At 43.7% G+C, this 19,441-nt stretch overlaps 1 protein-coding gene across 4 annotated transcripts in view; it reads left to right on the top strand.

The window, feature by feature from the left end:
- The window catches only part of MTCL1 (microtubule crosslinking factor 1), a 104,818-nt gene that overhangs the window by 83,566 nt on the left and 1,811 nt on the right, over positions 1 to 19,441 (top strand). For 3 of the 4 annotated variants that reach the window (XM_050708923.1, XM_050708922.1, XM_050708921.1), the window contains 4 exons: positions 3,354 to 3,608; positions 7,497 to 7,802; positions 10,465 to 10,496; positions 11,816 to 13,376. In XM_050708923.1, coding sequence (XP_050564880.1) covers positions 3,354 to 3,608; positions 7,497 to 7,802; positions 10,465 to 10,496; positions 11,816 to 13,376 — 2,154 coding nt within the window. Of the gene's footprint in view, positions 1 to 3,353; positions 3,609 to 7,496; positions 7,803 to 10,464; positions 10,497 to 11,815; positions 13,377 to 19,441 lie in introns of those variants that run through there. The other variant, XM_050708924.1, reaches the window with a different exon arrangement.

The raw sequence follows: 19,441 nt of genomic DNA, 5'->3' as shown, positions 1-19,441 counted from the left end.
GTCCTAAATCACAGATCACATGGAAATTATTCTGAAGGTGTATCACTGCATATTTGCCTTGGTTTTGAACGCACCTTTGTACTTCCTATACTCTTCTCCAGTGGAGCAAGAGACAGGCTCTGGTCTAGGTGAGTGATCTGGCACAGGATGACTTACACTGTTTGGGCAGCTTGGGCAAGGCACTCTAATGGCAGCCATGCATTCTTGGGATATTGCTCTTCTGAAGCATGTTCTTTTGTCTCATTACCTCTTTTGGTTTTCCTGCTCAATGCATGGTCTAGGGACCACGGCCTTTCTTGTTTGCAAACTGAAATGCTGAGAACTTGCCACATGGTGGTTACGAATTCAGTGATGTAAGGCAAGAGAGAGTCTTGAGTTCAATGTTTTGCTAACTTTTTTAGATTAAAAAAAAATGGAAGAAGAAATTTGCTTTATAGGATAATCATACAAAATGCATATTGCAACAAAGCATTTGTTTGCCTTACAGGTTGCTTTTTGCATTTTTTTACCTCATGCCAGCTAAAGAATTTGTTGCAGACATTGGCATGTCTGTCAACTTAGCATGTTAGCCATAGCTACTACTCGATGTGGCATTATTCCCCAGGAGGCAGCACAGTTGGAAGGTTGAGTTTGCACTCCAACCTGGCTGGATTTACTCCAGACACTCCAGCGACTTCTGCTAGGAGCTCCTATTGCAGGATGAAAAATGAGAAGTCTGCAAGGGCATTAAAGGTACTTGAAAGATATATTGCAAAGGACAAATTCTACATAAACCTCTGTCATGCTTAGATGTAAGGAAACCAGGCAGAGTTTATATCATTTTAGAGGCTCTTACTATTTTGGCTGATCTCAGCTCTGCAGCGACATTCCCAAAATACATGATTATTCCGTGTCACAGCCACTTAGTAAACCCTGCAGGAACTTGCAGGGGCAACCCAGAGGGGCCAAAGCAAAACAAACCTAAAAGAATGGATGTCAACCTGACCAGACCCTGGCTGGAGCAGCACCTTGGAGCTGGTGACCTCTGGATGCACAGAGAGCAGATGCAGCAAGGGGCTAGAGTCCATCACCTTAAGTTAGTGCTGAGTTTGGAAACCAGCAGCAGTATTTTTACATATTGATGAATTAACCTGCGGACAGTCAATGTGCTGGGATAGTGGGTAGGAAGGTAGCAAAGCTGTCTGGCTTCTTGAGCAGCCGTGCTGCCCAGGATCGTGTCTCCCATAGTGGATCTGCAGCAGAGATGGCCAGATGTCTGTCCTGGGATGCTCTGCATTTCTGCCCCACAACACCTCTAGTCCACGACTGAGCTGTGCTGTTGTGCGTGGGACAACCCCTGGCACATCGCTGCAGGTCGCAGAAGCAAGGGAGGAGATGCCTGCCTCAGGACAGCCTCAAGGGAAGAAAAGGCCAGCTGAGGGATGTTAAACACAGAGGCACCACATCTGGCCAAGAAAGCCCAAGCCAGTCCAGACTTATCTTGTTTTACTGTTTGTCATATGCAAATTGATTTTATCCCATAATACACAGTAGGTAATTGTTACATTTGCTTTAGAAACAAGGAATGTAGAAGTATAGTATATAACACTGCTTCCAAAGGCCAGGAGGGAAGTGTGCTAGTTGGCAGCAAGGTTATTTTGGGACTGCTCAGTGCAGCCCCCATGCTCCCATCGGTTTGTCTATGCTTCCACACCTACCTGCACCCAGGTGCCACTGACATCAATGGGATTTTTACCACTAACCAGGTGGGACTTCAGTAAAATAATGAACTCGAGCAAATAAAACATGTTTGAGTAATCTGTAATTAATTAGTCCATTAATCCTTCATGCTGAATCCCACCTTTATAATACTCTTAATATCTATTGCTTTTTAGTAAGTTTTTTCATACGGTTGATGTTGTTTCTCCTCCTCTAAGTCTGGTATCTGCCTTATAGTTTGTTTACTGATAACGTGAGTTCTTGAGTTAATACTGAAGGAACTACCCCACTGCTGTCAAATCTGACTTCTGGAAGGTTTTACAGGTATGACTAGTTACAGACAGATGTCCATCAGTATCTAACATCTGTGCCAGTACAAAATAGCACAGTTCTGAGTCTCATCAAATGTTGTCAGCACTGTCCTGGCCCCACAAATTTGCATTGCATAAATAGGTTAAGGGAGAGAAGATAGCATCATGTCAACTTTCATAGAATCATAGAATGTTTTGGGTTGGGAGGGAACTTTTAAAGATCATCTAATTCCAACCTCTTGGCCATGGGCAGGGACATCTCCCACTAGATTAGGCTGCCCAAAGCCCCACCCAAGCCAACCATAGGCTGCTGCTTTTTTATAAATGATTTTTCTGGTTGGTTGGTTTGAAAAAAAAAAAAAAAACTTTGGAAATTAGTGGTAGAAGATGCAAGTGTTTAAGATCTCCCTGTCATGCAAGTAGCTGTAACAGGCTGTTCTCCGCAGCTCAGTAAATGACCTCTCTGCCCTTTACCTGGGGAGGCTGTTCCAAAGACTAATTAGCTTCACTTCCTAATCCAGTCTGAATTTCCCTTTTCTCAGAGAGTTTGGGATTATTTTCCACATTGGATAATTTGAAGGTACCGTCTTTCTCTCTTGCTAAAGGAGCAAGTTTCCCAGAAAATCTGATGCTTCTGCTTTTTGAAGAAAACTAACTTCAGAGGCAGAAACGAGTTTTCACTACTTTTCATTCTTGGTTGCTTGCGACCCATTCTGACTCATTCACACACCTACTGAGTTGTAAAAAAAAGGTGAAGCTTTTATCAAGGGATGTTTATCAAGGGATAAATTCTTCCCTCTCTTGAACTTACACAAAGCCATCGAGTACCATTTTCACTCTGACAACAGTCAAGCAGTGGTCCACACTGGCCAGAGAGTCTATGCAATTTCTGCCCTTGGTGGTTTGTCAGGATCCAACTCATCATGAGCTACCCTGTTCGAAGTCAGAGCTGACCCTGCTGGAAGCATGGGGCTGGGCTAGAGACCTCCTTTCAACCCACCAAGTCTGCATTTTCCTATGATCCCGTTACCTTGAGCCAGCTCTTCTGATCTGATTGAGCATCCTGCAGCGTGACGTGAAGGAGAAGGGATAGAAGGTATCATCAGCTAACTGCCATAGACATCAGTTCAGCCACCAGAATCTGCAGAGATGGGGGACGTGATCTCGGTACGTCTCTTTGTGCTGGAAGCACCCTCTTTTTGGAAGGTGTGAGGAGCTGTACAGTAACACCATTGCTGGGGGTTGCTGTGGGCAAAAAGTCTCTCCAGCTAAAATTCCTTGCCTAACACATGGGTTTTACCTGAGAAAGTTTGGTGTCCTAATAGCGTTTTATTTTAATGGCAGCTGGAAGGGAAGAGTGAGAACACCTCAGGAGACGTAGGCCTCACTTCTGATGCAAAAGGAGCTTTTAAACGGGAAAGAGAGGAGCACAAGAAGCTTCTGGCTGAGACTCACAGTGTGGTGATGGACCTCCGCTGGCAAATCCAGCACAGTGAGAAGAACTGGAACCGGGAAAAGGTGGAGCTCCTGGACAGGCTTGATAGGGACCGACGAGAATGGGAGCGTCAAAAGAAGGAGCTGCTCAGGCGGATAGAGCAGGTAAGGAGTCGTCCTTGGGTGGGCAATGGCTGGCTGCAAAGCATGAGGTGTTGCACCATTACTACACTCAGACCAAGGTCAAAAAACTGTAGTAAGAAACAGCACAGGAATAATTTTGTTTCCTTGGCTACATCGGTGTTTCCCATGGTACAAAACAATTTACATACTCAAGGGAGTAAAAGGAAGATGCTCATAATCCCTATAAAGGACCGCTTATGAGAAATCGGGTCCAGGTTAAAGGCCATTTCCTGCCCCATTTCAATTATCCCGTACAGGCATGGTCCCACTGATTCATTCTGTTTGAAAGCTTATGTGCATCTCTTCATGCTGAAACACTCAGTCCCGCTCGCAGGGTTATTCAAGGTTGGATATACAGCTTCCTGCCAAAAAAACTCTGTTCATCTGTGAATTTGCCACCAAAGATGCAGCTGCTGTGACTATTCAGTCTCAACTGAATTCTTTTTCTCTAGCAAAGGAAACCAGGAGATAACAATGAAGAGCCCTGATTGGTAACAAATAAGCAGCTTGCAATGCTAAATATTCAGAAGACACTTTTGACCTTGGTCACATGAATTTTGTGCACACCTCTGCTATCATTTGCAAATCTGATAATTGTGTATCTATCCCCTTGTTTTTCATGCCCATTGTCTACACCACCGTGCACTTCCATCTGCTTAATATTAGAGACTGATTTGAGAATGTTGTTCCAAATTTCACCTAATGGGTTTCTGTCTGGCTGGAAACCACACAAAATATTAAAATCAAGTTTAATGATGGAGAATTAATACACCATTTTTGACTGAACATTGCTCAGCTCTGAGTCATGCATTCCAGGAAGAGTAAGAAAAACAACTGAAATTGTGGGTCCTCAATTAACTGAATACTTCCTGTCCTTAGGACATCAAAAATGGAACTGCACCAGATTTGTGCATGCTCTCTAGGGAGCACTTCGCTTGAATGAAGTACAAAGTAGCTTCACATGTTAAGCTTGATGAAAGCCTGGGGTGACTTCATGACTGATTTTTGAAAAGGGTTCTTTGTCTGTGTCTCATGTTCCCATGCTTGGGCTGCAACAAGAAGCTAGAGAAAAGACACCAGGCTGTAAATATTATCAGTGCAAGACTAAACCTCAGTTTTAGCTATGGCTGTTAAACCCACTGGGAAGTACTTAAGAAAATGCTGTACTTTACAGATATTTCTAAAATTACTACTAAAAGTGTAGGTACAAGTGGGTGATGACCAATATGAAAGTTTTACAGACCAAGGAAGGTGATTTGAGCTTCTTACTTCAAAATATCAGTGAACAATGTTCCGGCTTTTTTAACCTCCTGTTTATCTGAGGGTTTCTAAGAATACTTCATGCAGCTTCTCGAACTAGCCCTTACAAGGCCTTATAATGCAGAACTGTAGTAGGTCTCTTAAGATAAAATAGCCAATGCACATGAGCTAAGAAGGGTTGTAGCAGAGCAATTCATCAGTTATCTGGTTCCGAGGTTTCCACTGGCACAAGATGCTGATTTCTCCCTGTTTGGACTGGGCTGGTTTCTAATTATTGAGTTTCACTGACCAAAATGCCTCTGGTGGATTCTTCATGCAAAATGAGAATTAAATAATCATCAGAAAATTTCCCATTATACTAAGGACATGGGCATAAAGTTTTGTTTGAAAAGTCACTGGTACCTCTTTGGATGTTTATTCTGCTGTCTCTATGAACTGTATTTTTTGACATTATCTTATCAATGTATCCTCAGTAGCCTGAGGGATTTAAGCTGGTTCAGGACTGCTTATTCTATTCACTGGAAACGAGGCACATTGAAGGGAGGAGGAGAAAAATCGCTGTTAATGTTACCTAGCCTTTAATTCTCTTCAAACCTGACATAAGCTCTCAGAGTCATCTTGGGAAAGTCTGCAGAATAGCTCTTAACTAACCCTGGAACTGATTTCTTTTGTTACTATTCTGAAGCTTCTAGGGTCCAACTATATATTTATAATACAAGAGTTTTACACAATGTTAGCCATAGATAGGGAAAATTAAAAAATACTATGTCAAACTTATTCCAGAGGACTAGATGATCAGAAATAGCATTGGAGAGCTTGGCTATCTGCCTGCAAAACTTCATAATCCCATCTTCGCTTATAATCAAACATTTCCGTGTGTGACAGGAAGCTTCCAAATGTTTGCAGGCTTTTAGTTGAATATCTTCTCAGATTGCAGTCATGTCCAGCTTTATATGGAAGCAATTAGTATTTCTCTGAAGTCCTTCCCCCCAGTGTTTTTCTGTGTGTATTCCATGTATGGTGATACGTAGAGGATGAGGAGACTACACCAGTGTGTGTGTTTGAATAACAGTCCAAGAACGAACTGAAGCATGTGTGCCAAATTTCTTACTAATGCTCTATGCCTGTCTGCTTTCACAGAGCTAATGAATAATACATGTATGATAAGAGGGAAGCTCACACCAATGTATAAAATATATAAAATACTTCAGTTAGTTATGGGAATACCACTTGCATATAAAAAACATGATGACCTACTTTTTTTCAGAGCTCAAAGTTGTTTTTTTTTTTATCTTTCTTTTCAAGTGCACTGTCACTTTCTTTTCCCTTAGAGAATACACACACATCATGTTCTTAAAGCTAATTCTGCAACAATCACACCAACAAATATTTAAAACCCCAAGATCACCTATGTGGAGAGTTGTGTTTTTATAGGTATAAGCAGATAGGGGCAAAACACTAAAGATGCTTTCACATTCTTTTAGGCCTGAATCAAGGAAAAGTCTAACTGACTTCAGCCCAAGTGAAAATTTACTAATTTAGGATCTGGCCAAAAACCTGCATTTGATCTACATAAAGCAATGTGATGCCAGTTGATTTTTTCTATACACATACAGCAACACTAAAACAATGTTTTGTAGGAGGTCCTCAGTCCCCAGGATCCCAGGGAATGAGTAGCATTTGCAGGGTATTGTCAGTAACCTTAGCAGGCTGCTCTTGCAAAGCATCAGAATTATGTATCAGATTCCTGCTGTCACTCACTGTGTTTGAAAATGTCTCTCACTTCACCTAACCTGTTGTATTTATAATTAAAGGAAAAGTTGATCACATAACCTAATTTTAAGACTGACAGAAGTTCAATTTCAGTAGTGGTTTACTGTCTCTCCATCCAGTTTTTGTAGAGTGTAGAGTTAATAGCTTTGATGGCCCTTCTATTAAATATGTATTTTCTTCAAACGTGCTTTGCATGCCTAATTCATCGCTTTGACAATTCTGTTATTCTTACAAACAGTCAACTTTCTAGCTCTGTATTAGGGCTAGACCACCTTTAAAACAAAGCTTTTGTATTTTGTTAAGAGGGTTTTTCCACCTCTGGAAACAAGATGAGTGATGTACATGAAAGTGCGATCCCTCCATTGCTGACCAGAAGAAAGTTTGTGTATGTTTTGATGAGACTCAAAATCACTCACCCTTATTTGAGCTCTTACTTGTTTTGCTTTAGGGTCTTATGTCAAGATTGCTTTTAAACAACAATGTTGATTTGTTTCTCTAAAAATCAGATTGCAAGCAGATACATGATTTTGTGTGTATATATACAGAGTGTATATATGTATACATATAGACATAAACAAGCAAAATTAAATGTGTATTTAGCCACTTGAAATCCTCTGAGTAATGGCATCAAAGTCCTTGATACATCTCCTGTTGTGAAAGGGCCAAGAGAGCAAACCCGCCGTGCCTGGAGCCAGGCGGTGACCTCAGGCAGCCCAGCGGCACGCAGCGTTGCCTCCCCAGGCCACGCGTGCCTTGCTCCTGGAGAAGGGTGAGCAATGCAGGGTGCCATAGGCTACATGAATAATTGCTGATCCTTCCAACTTGCCTTGTTTGCAGCTTCAGAAAGAAGTGAGCCCACGAAGAGGAGGGGGCTTTCTGTGTGACCAGAAGGAGAGCAACCTGCGCCCATTTACGACCCAGGGGAACCTTCACGTGCCTCGCCCGATGGGATCAAGATCCTACTCTGACTCAGATGCCATTCAGTTTGATGACCGGTCACTGTCCAAGCTGAAGGAGAGCGATCGGTGCAGCGCCACAGAAAACCTCTTCCTGGAGTCGCTGTCCCTCGATTCTCCTGATGAGTCGGAGGAACACCGCTCCCGGCAGCTGGAGCGGGAGAAATTCTTTACTGGATTAACAGAAGTATGCGCTCTTCTAACTTTTATCAAGCCTGCATGTTGTCTCTTGTGTCACAATTTGTACAGCAGCCATGCTCTAGAAGTGAGATACTGTGTCACAGTCACTGCTTTGTAGTTATCCAGCAGTGAATTTGGTATAGATGTGGTTTGTTCCTTGTTATGCGCTGATTAGACTGGTGTCAATCACAGGAGAAACTGGGAGCCAGTCTAAAGGTCTCAAAGATTACCTCATCTGCTGGCCATTCATATTAGGTACTGTAAGTATATTAGATATACATATTGGCTCAGAAGGTCTTAAATCTCATCCAGCCATAAATACCTACATATATATGGAGAAGCAAGGGCTGTATATTGCTAGTAAGAAATCAAGTGCTGTAGAGAGGTACTTCAGGTTGTTCTATTTCGGTTTTTCCTAAATAGATTAGGATGAGGATGTGAGATGAGATGTTGAAAAAATAAAATTATTCTTCATCAGCAAAGCATCTGCCCTCACACTACACCATAAAGATACAAAGATCCAAAACACAGTGCTAAAAGATGCAGTTGACCATAGTGAATGTTGGCTGTGTCCTGCTAAAATCTGTACAACACACTTACTTTACCTGGATCTGGGTCTTCACAGTTTTGTTTGTGGTTGTTACGGAACAAGATGCATTGTGAGAGCTCTGGAAATTAAAATTACCAAGCGGGCAGCATGTTGCATGCTGTTTGCAAATGCAAGTTTGGCGTACTTTCTTCTGGACTAAAAATTCAGATCTGTGCACATGGGTTAGACTCTGAGCATGACAGTCCTGCTTGGGTGGACACATTATAGCTAATAGAGAAGCAGAGACTTTCCAATCCAAGATGTATATATGTACTCAGGCTTGAAAATTTGGCCACTTTGGAAAAAAGTCTGTCAGCAAGTCAGATCTCAAACTCCCCGCAGGTCTTACAAAATTTCACTAGTGTGCCTTGGCTTGAACACGTAAGCCTGTGAAAACTTGACCCAAGCATTTCTTTGCATTGCTCATTAGCTACAGGACTGGGAAATCAGATTCTTTGGGAAGAAAAGGAGAAAAATAAAATAAGAAAGGCAAGAAATGTGGCTGCAGTTCTTACATTTTAGGTAGCTGGAGGTACATGTGTGCTCCAATTAGATTTTCCTCCTTCCAGTGTCATAAATGTATAGGGAGCAATGTGGGATCCTGTATTTATTATTTCTCAGCTGTTTATTTCATACAAATTCAAGTGCTCGGTGAAATATGTTGATGCTACCAGATAGCATTGTCAGGGATCTGTGCTTTATGTCTAATTCTGATTGCTATTTTCTGTACTTAAAATTCAGTCTTGTAGTTAAGAATGGAGATCTCTCTAGATGCTTTCCGTTTTCAGACATTACCACCATTGACAAAAGTGTTGGCAGCAAAATTAGGTCCTTGGTTATATTTGCACAGCTTCTTCCCTTCAAAGCATGCTTTGGTGAAACGTGTACAAAGTCATTTTGCCTCACTAGGTTTATTCAAGCAAAACTGATTAGAGTTTAATGAATAGATTTACTGAGGATGCACAGAGGCAATTGCAGCCTGCTGACTATTCCTCGCCAGTGTATTTTCTTTGTGGTACTAAGTGTAGTAAAGTCAATCCAGCCTTCAGCCTGATTCTCCATTCAGTTAGATCAAATGTACTCTATAATCTCTCCACTGAAGCCAACAGCTTTGTTCCAGACTTACACCAGAGTAAAACTCCTATTTTTTCCCTAAGTCTTGATAAACACCAGAAAGGCATTTGCCAAGTGAAACAGTGCTCTTTTTGAATAATCATAATGTGAAATACACTTCGGTGTTGCTAATGTGCATGATTTCATGAGCTTGAATAAGACTAATAGGTACTAATGCTATTTTGGTTCCTGATCATATTTTGTATTTCCTATTTTATTAGAAATACAAACAGTAAAAACAATGACTGTGGAGCAGTTGCTTCAGAAGTATCTGTTAAAAAAACACACACAACAACAACTAATTATGGGATTGTCACAGGGAAGCAATTGCCATAAAAACGTCTTAATGCCATTAGCAAACCGTAGGTATTCCCCCTATGAAACAAGTAATAGTTTTCCCACACATTTAATATAGCTAGCTTAATGAGTTTCAACTGGTGCAATTTATTAGTTCCTAGAGAACATACAATGAAATCTTATGTCAAAGGACCAACTTTTATCTCTTATTTCAGCACAGCTAGGCCTCTGACATAAAGCAGATTCACTCCGTGGAATAAATTCACTCAAAATATATAGTCCAAAACAATACATTGTACATGTGGAAAAAATCCAGTTGCAGCTTACTTCCATTTGTGATTGCAGGGGTGTGCTGGTTTTGGCAATCACAAATGGAAGTGAGCTGTGAATGTTTTTTTTTCCACATGTACAAGTTCAAGGCTATTCTAGATTTGGCATAAAGGCTTTTACCCTGTGCAGGCTGTTGTCCTAATGGGATTGACCACTTTGCCGCCTACGTGCAAAGGAAAGAGTATTCCCACAGGCAATTTAAGATTTCTTAACAAGGAGAAAGCTGCTTTTTAAAGACAGACATACCTGGTGGAACTACCTGCAAGTGAATGACAAAACACCCACAAGTTAAAGCCACAAACAGGTTCAGAAATGACTGTTTGTTTCTGTTTTTCTTCAGGAGGAAGAAACACATAAAGGAAATCTTCAAAGGTGAATAAAACTTACAGGAAAAAAACAGCAAATATTCAGCAACCGGAGTACCGGCTCACTTGTGCCCAAACCACAGACCCTAGGCATAGCCGTGCCACCTCCTAATCAGCCTGCAATCCAGATTAATGGATTTACCCAGGGATTAATTTGTCTTAATATGCTTCTGTTCTACTCAGATTAACTTGGGCCACATTCTGCTGCGGTGCACAAAGATCAAACTCTCTGAGAGTGCACAAAACTGTATCTTTGTTAGCAAGTAGTACAGGCCTGTAGGCATTGATATGTAGAGGAAGACAGTTGATGCTGAGGAGCCGTCATGCTCCTCCTGCATGTTCAGGATGTTTTACATTGCACTAGTTTTGGTCTGATCCCATGGGCTGAATGCCCACCTGACCCTAGAGTGCCTTTACTGTGCTTCTGGAAAGCATCTTCATCCCAAAGGAATCCAGCCCGTGCTCTCTGAGATTCTCCCCAGATGCAAATCAGAGCATCTGAATAGGAGATTCTCTCGCACTCTAGTTCTGCAGCTGGTGCTCTTGATTAAAATCTCGCAGTGTGATTTTACTGTATCCTCCAGAATACTGCTGTATAAAAATTACCACTTACTGAATCCTCATCCAGCTTTAGAAACCTCATTGAGCTGTCTCTCATAACTATTTTCATTTACATTTTTAAGTAGTGCCACGCAGAAAGGTTCTTGGTTGATTTTTCTTATAGTGAAGCAGTAGGACGACTCAGCTGAATGTCTGTGATTTGTATGAACTAGTGAAGTGTGGGAAAGCCAAGAATCCAGCGTTATCGCACAGAGACTCCCTTTTGTTGAAGTATAGCATGAGCTCAACTCACCAGGCCAGTTAAATGTAACAGCCTCTAGGCTGGATGTCCCACATCGCCATGGGACACCAGCTGTGCAGCCCAAGCAATCTCAGGAGTGGGGGTAGACTTGCTGATTTCACAGCAAGCCAGAAATACTCTGTACTTCCTTTGAAAAGTGTGCCTCATATTGTCACAAAGATTCATTTTCTGTGAATAATGTATTTCTGAAATGCATCCTACTGCTGCATATTTCAGACGTTTGCCCAGCAGTAACCCATGAGAACGCAGTAAATTAAGAGCCATTAATAAACCATTTGGTACTTTTAATGACACATCAGGAATGCTTACATTTCCCAGCTATTTAAAAAACAAGAGGGCTAAAATGGTTTTATATATAAGCAGATAGTGAAAGTTGAGTTTTCTGAGTTAGTTTTCTGCTGAAAGCAGTAGTTCTGTGGGAGTTTCCAAGGCTATGAGTGACATTCTTGTGTTCCTCTCTGCAGGGCCATGTCCGTTTCTTCCATGTCCGAATTCCAGCGCTTGATGGACATTTCTCCATTTTTACCAGAAAAAAACTTGCCTTCCTCCAGCAGCAAAGATGACTTAACCCCTCCCTTGTCTCCTGATGATCTGAAGTACATCGAGGAGTTCAACAAAACCTGGGATTACAGTAGCACTAGAAATCACGTTGGGGCCACCGAGAAGCCTGCAGAAGGGTGGGCAGAAAGGACAGAAACTGGGAAAGCCGGGAACGATCCGGCTTCAGATCCCTTCCAGGCCTCATCGTGGTACCTCACCACCAGTGTCACTATGACCACCAACACCATGACCAGCCCGGAGCACTGCCAGAAGCAGCCAACGAGGAGTCACGGTGTAACCGAAAAAATGGGAGTTCGGGTCTTTCACAGCCCACCAGTGGTCCGTAGGTTTGATAACTCAGTGATAGCTGGAAGCGAAGGGAAAAACCAGGTTGAGCCAGACTTCTTGTTTTCTATGACCAAAGCTATGGGGAACGTTGCTGAGACAAAAGGTGCTTCCTCGGATGTGTTTGGAAGATGGTCTTGTGACCTGGCCAAACATCATAAGGATTTTCTGGAGAGTGGTCTTCATCCCATTGAACGTCCTATTTGCACTACCGTGGGCTTTGCCTCACCCTTGCACAGCTTGGAGATGTCCAAAAACATGAGTGACGATATGAAGGAGGTAGCTTTCTCTGTCCGGAACGCAATACGCTCCAACTCTAATTCAGCAGAGCCTCAGTTTAAGGACACCGCGTGTCAAACCAATGGTATGAGGACGACAGGGACGCAGACCACCCAGACCATCAGTATTGGCTTGCAGACAGAAACCCTGCGCAGTATCACCAGCAGTCCACACAAGTGTCTGACACCAAAGGGGGGGTCCACGCCTGTCTCTTCACCATCTAGAAGCCTAAGAAGCAGGCAAGTGACCCCTGTCATTGAAAAAGTCCAGGCTAAGTTTGAACGCACATGCTGTTCCCCCAAATACGGCTCCCCAAAGCTGCAGAGAAAAATACTTCCCAAATCAGACCAGCCAAATAACCGGACTTTGCCTGGCACACCTCAGAAAGGATTCAGTGAGTCCGCTTGGGCTAGATCAACTACTACAAGGGAGAGTCCTGTCCATACCACTATCAACGATGGCCTCTCCAGTTTGTTCAACATTATTGACCATAGCCCCATCTTTCACGAGACCTTCCAAAAATGCCCCAGGTCTAGCAGCCGATCCAGGTCAGCAGAACCCAGACCTGAACTGGGACCGGTGCAGGAGCCATGTACAAATGCCCGTGGCAGGTCACCCAGTCCTCTCCGTTTGGGTACGGAGACACAAAAGGAAGATGGGACTGAGGTGACGAGCATCAGGCAGGACTTATCTGCTCCTCCAGGGTATACGCTTACAGAAAATGCTGCCAGGATCTTGAATAAGAAACTTTTGGAGCATGCCTTAAAAGAAGAGAGAAGGCTACCTTCCCACAGCCCACCAAATCTTAGCAATGACAACAGCACAGGAGAAATTGTCAAAGTAGATCCAGGGTCCATAGAGGTAATGAGTTTGTTTGTTTTTCCTCCTATAGCTAAATGCACTCTTCTTTGAACAAATGCATTACGGGATGTCTTACAGTCCTACTGAGTGTTTACAATAAATATCCCAGTCTTGTTGTGGTACCACCAGCGAGTCCCAGTCATGAAACTATTGGATTAGTCACTGAAGAACTGATTAAAGAATTGAGTTTCTATCCTGACAGCTTATCGGGCTTGAAAGCATCAGAAGAGCTTTGTCCTTTACAGGATAAAGATGGTTCTTCCCTGAATGACCAGGATAAGGGTTTTTGTTACAAAACACACCACACCTAACAGATGTTCTAGGGACTCTAGGTCTGAGTAAATTTCTCTTTTATGCTGGACGGAAAGGTAGGCTCTTTCTCCTACACAGGAATGGGTGATGGCAAGTTTGTGTGAAAATTAGTCACTACAATAAATACCCTGAAGTAAAACTTCAGGGCCTTCAGCATACCTTTTCTGGATGTATCTGAATAAGTTTGGCTGTGGTCTGCAAATGTGATTAAATAGCATGAAATTTGGTATTGATTGTTGGTGCCTCACAAAAAAAAAAAAAAAGGAAAGAAAGAAACAAAAAGATAATCAGCTAGCCTAAGCACTATCCTACTTAGTGCTTAAGAACTCTTTATTGATATTTTGCTGCACTGTCAAAAGTGTAATGGTCATCATCTGTCCCAGCAGGTGTGCCCAAGCACTTGGGGTCGGATCCTCATTTACAGTAACGGGCTACAACAAGTAGCTAAAACCAGGTTGTAATGGTGGACAAAAGCTCTCCTAGTTACCAATGTCTGAGCCTGCTTCTGGTGAAACTTGGTGCCTGAGAGAGCGTTGCCCTGAGAAGGCCTGGAGAAGCTGAGTTATACCCTGCACTAGGCAGTGCCTGCTCTCCTGGCACGGCACAGAAATGGCACACAGCCTGCTGGTCAGTGGTGTTCCCCGGGTCTGGGGCAGGAGACCCCCATCCCCTCAGCCTCGTGCTGTCCCTTTAGCATCCCGGTGTTGCAGGGGGCACCAGCCACCGGGCAGCTGCTCCTCCTTGACCCCCATGTGCCCCAGACATGCTGCCTTGGTTTGCTCCTACCACTCTTGCCTCATAGCCTCAAGGGAATGTACAAAACCCATTTCCTCCATCAGTGCTGAAGGATTTGTGGGAACCTGAGCACTGAGGCTTTTGTTCTGCAGTTTGCCTTGCGCTAGCGGCTTGTTCTCAATGAGCATGATCTGTTCCTCTTTTGTAGGTGCTGTTGAGAGGACACAATCATTTTTGCCTAACAGGGCATCCAAAGCTGAGGTTATACTCCCTATACGCTGTTTAAACAGATGTAAATAAGGAAGTTTGCACATATTAAAAAGAAACCATGTGCACATAAGTAAAAGTGAATGAAAGTGGGCTTTGTGCACAAACCTCAGAATGAATTAAAGTTGAAAGCAGCCTCACTTATTTCACTCTGTCTAGCCATCTCTGTATTTTGTCCTTAGTGTGAAATACTGGGAATGTACTACCGTTCTGTATTAGAAAGTATGTGTAGTACTCTTACGGGTTCAACTCAGCTTTGCCTTCAGGGCACTGCTGAAAATTCTTGATTCCTGCATCTTTTAAATGTCTCAGCAGATCTCAAGTATGAGTAAACGGATGTCATCCCACACCGTCACAAATTGCTGCTGGCAAAATTCAGCTGGCAACAGTACCTGAGTTTGATGCATGGAGAGATCTACGTCAATGCTGTTTAGTAAATACTCATTGACCATCAGCCTGGCAGAAAATTGCCTCTCTTCGTGAATTCTCAGCATCTTTTGCCTAATTTTTTGAGTTCCAAGCCTCAGAGCTAAGACTTGCTCTTCCCTGTAGCTCTTACCGAGTTGTTATGGCTGCTGTCTAGACGCACAGGTGCATTGAAAAGGACGTTGGTGGGCAACAACCACATGATGGGCTTCACTTTTCTTATATGAGCTCTATGACATATTCTTAATGAAACGTGGGTTTGCTGTTGAAAATAAAGCCACAAATACGTCTAGACTCTCCAAATACCTTGGGTTACTTATGAATTATAATGGCCACACAAATTACAATTTTCCAAAATTGCACTTAGCACATTTTGTACAAAGCAAGGCGCAGCAGAACAACAAATGATGATCGAGCAGGAGGCAAGGCTGTGCGCGGGGCAGCGTCAATGTCAGCACAGCCCTTGCCACCCTCCTGCAGATCCCTGCTCTTGCTTCCCCGTCACCTGTTTGCTTCTGGCCAAGACAAGTGACCTTCTTACCATGGAACGCCGCCTTTTTTTTTTTTTCTGCAGTCATAGCATGGTGTATTAATGACTTCTAAACTTCTGTGGAGCACCTGTTGGTGGCTTTTCCTTAATTTGAGCTTCTGGGTGCTTTAGTTACACAATTTACTTTTATATTACTGCTGCCATATGAAGTCTAGTTCATATATATATTTATATAGTCACGTACATATGTATGTGTGCGTGTGAGTGTATATGCATACATAATAGTAATAACTCTGTATTTTCTAACTTGCCCAGAGCTGCTTACAAGTAAATTCATATCCACCCAGTGCAGCCTAGAAGTCTTTTACTCTGCTGATGCGCTAAGCCACTTACTTGCATATCATGGGATTTACAAATATTACCATTGAAAAATGCAGATTAACTTTACCTAGCTAGCAACATAAAAGCAGTGTGAGTGTTCTTCTCTAACTAGCAAGGGTGTAAATCCCAGAGGTTACACAACTGTCCCGGCCGGAGGGGTTAGACCCTCTTCTGAAGACAGCGCTGCCAGAGGACCGTCCTCATGGACCCGCACAGAGGGCAGCTGCGGCATCCTCTGCTCCTCGAGGCAGAGCAGTGGCTGCACACTTGCAGCTGAAACCACTCAGGGTTGGAGGGGGAATGTTGCAAAGAAGGGAAGGTGTTGCCAGGAGTAAAGGGCTTTTGCTGTAGTTTGAGTCTCCCTGCCAGAGTCACTGTTAAGTGGGAAGAAGAAAGAGGAGTGAGGCAAAGAGTTTTCATGAAACCTTCAGGTGGGCTTCTAAGTGACATAAATATTAGCGTGTTTTATTTTTTTTTTAAAGCAGAAATTATCTCTTGAAGTCAAATGAAGGAAAAAAAACATCACTTTTTTCCTCTTTCACAGTAATGTTGTTTTTCCACAGCCTTAATCATGGTTGGCAAAGGATAACGGATGTCTTTCTCTGCTGAATAGAAATGTTTGGATTGTTTAATTCTATGTCCTTCTGAGACTGTGCTAGGATTGTAAAGGGTTGGTTTGTTTGCTTCCTTCCTTTCTGAATCTTTTGCTGCTGGTGGCTTATCTTTTATTATTACTTTCCCTCTGATGCAGCGGTAACATGATCTGAATGGGTAGTAACATCTGGAGACTTCTTCCTTGCTGGCATGAAATCATCACTTTAAAAAAAAAAAAAAAAGATTAAAACAGTTCTTTCCAACCTACTTGCTTTCTTTTTCTTTTCTGTCTGTTCTGTCCAGAACCAAACTGTCTTATTAACTGCCCCCTGGGGACTCTAACCCTGCCTGCCTCACTGCTGTAAGTCTTTTCTACCTTGTTTCCAGAGCTTTCCAAAAGCGGTCACTTCGAACGCGTGGGTTAATGAAGGGGAATAAATGACTACAGCTCCATACATCCCCAGGTAGTCCTTTGTATGCGATGGTCAGGAAGCAGTCAGGGTAGGAACCTGAGCTGTTCCCTCATGGGCTGTGAGCATGCGTGTTCCCTGGAGAGGTCACACAACTCAAAATGTGCGTGGTTGGGTTTTTTGTTAAACTTTAAAAGAAAAAAAAATCAAGAACAACGTAATTATCCCAAAATGTAACAGAAGCATTATTTTTTTGATCTCTGCACATGACTGTGCATGGCTTCTGGCTGCCCCACGCTGTCTTCCCTCAGGCTTTGTCCGTAGCAGAGGCTGGAGAGGGCTGGGGAAGGGGCTCGAGCACCAGCCTGTGGCTGATGGTCACATTTCACCATAAAGCTGCTCCCAACCCCACTGCCACCAGAGCTGGCTGGCTGGGGCTGCTGCAGTGGAGGAAGGGAGCTGTGACCATGCACTCAGCCTCAGAGCCAAAAAACAGCCTGGTTTATGTATTTATTAATACAGGCATAGCCACAGCGGCTGGCAGCCTGGCCTAGGAAGCAGCTAGAGACTAAAGCTGAAACCTCCTTTCCCACAGCCCGGCTAAGAAGTGCGGCCTCTCCACCCATCCCCCAGGCAGCCATCACAGTAAATTACCCACAGGATGTCATTTTTTTCAAACATTTCTAGCTATGGCAGCCGCATGTGGTAAGGGAAAAGAAAATGGTTCAGAAACCATTCCCGACAGTTTGCTTTTAATGGCTTGTTCTCCTTAACACACTCTGAGAAAGCCGACATCCGCAGGTGGGTAACCCGCTCAGTGTCCCACACAGTGCCTACGAGGCTGGGCTGCCAGTCCCTTCTCTGCCCTGGCAAACACAGCACTGATAAGACTGGGATGAGCTTAGCCCTGCCTTTCTGGACAAGCTGGCCAACATCTGCAGGCCTGCCCCGTCCCTGGAGGTATTCAAGGCCAGGCTGGATGGGGCTTTGGGTAACCTGGTCTGGTGGGAGGTGTCCCTGCCCATGGCAGGGGGGTGGAGCAAGGCAATCCTTAAGGTCCCTTCCAACCCAAACCATTCTGTGATTTCGTGATTCGATGCTGTGGAGACTCTTTTCAACTCGGAGTTAGCAGTGCAAATGAATTTTATCACAGTGCTGACTCCCATTTACTCCTGTGAAACTAGGGTAAGGCAGCCAGAAGCAAGCAGCCCTATAAAGATACCACTTTAAGCTGCTGCTTAGAAAGAGTCTAAGGCAAAGCCCACAAATCACATAGCCTCCACTCACCATGCTGTGCTGCCTGTAAGTATTGCTGTGCGTATGGATTTCCCTTAACAAATCTGAGTGGCAGCTTTCACAGCCCATACGTTCCCCCAGGCACGGCAGGATCAGGTGAAGTGAGGACACGGAGTCGATCTGCTCGTTAGCACCAATTTGTGTTTCGGGGCGCGAGGGCTCGCAGTGTGGGGCCGGGGTGGGGGCTACGATGCGCAGAGACAGCGGCACACACATAGGTCCCAAAGCTTCCACCCAACTTCTGCACCCACCCACGAGGGCAGATGAGCCCTGGTGGTGCTCTGTCCTGGTGTGGTGCTCTGTCCTGGTGTGGTGCTCTGTCCTGGTGTGGTGCTCTGTCCTGGCGGCGTGCAGCTGCTGAGCACCGGCTGGTTGCCCACTGCCTGAAGGCTCCGAGGTCTCGCCCTTCATGGAGGCTTCCCCGCCTCTGGTGCTCTCTCTCTCCAAAACACACACGCCTGCACAAGCTCCATTTCCAGTACCACTGCTCTGGTCTTTCTGTCATGTAACATCCCAATCCAACTGAGACGTTCGGCAGCATATCACCGTGTCTGTTCACTGCCCATCATATCATGTTACCTAACACAATATTCCCCACTCACTTTCTCTGTCTGAAACTCCGCACTGACTCTGTTGCTTCCTACTGTGTTGCTTTACTGCTCCCTTTCTTTCCCGTTGGTTTACCATGCCAGAGCTTGTCTTGTGCATTGTATCGCTTATGATCTCTCTCTCCATTTATCACCAGCTTGCAGTCTGATTTTGAGACAGGTTTTTACTTAACTCTCTAGTGACTACTCCTCAGTATATGCAGTTCTCTAGGTTGACAAACTCCTCTGATTTTCTTTTATAAATTCTGAAGTATGTGGAGAAATCCAGAATTTTTGCTTTGGCACTACAAGACAGACTTGCTCCCCGAGTCATTTGGCTTGATGTAGTGAGCATACAGAGCAAGGCAGGAAGTCTAGCTGTGCGATGAACAAAGTCCATAAATACTAGAAGCAATTATCAACCTAGTGCCAGGGTGAAAAATCACAAGTGCAGATGGTTTCTAATGGCACAAGCAGGCTACCAAGCCTGAACAGTGGAAAACCAGTAGAGAAATAAAATTTCAGTTTTCCTCCATTTTGGTGAATGCCATCTTTAATGCACATTAT

This window comes from Cygnus atratus, chromosome 2 (assembly GCF_013377495.2).
Source record: "Cygnus atratus isolate AKBS03 ecotype Queensland, Australia chromosome 2, CAtr_DNAZoo_HiC_assembly, whole genome shotgun sequence".
NCBI classification, from domain to species: domain Eukaryota; kingdom Metazoa; phylum Chordata; class Aves; order Anseriformes; family Anatidae; genus Cygnus; species Cygnus atratus.
This window is presented reverse-complemented; position numbering and strand designations above follow the sequence as displayed.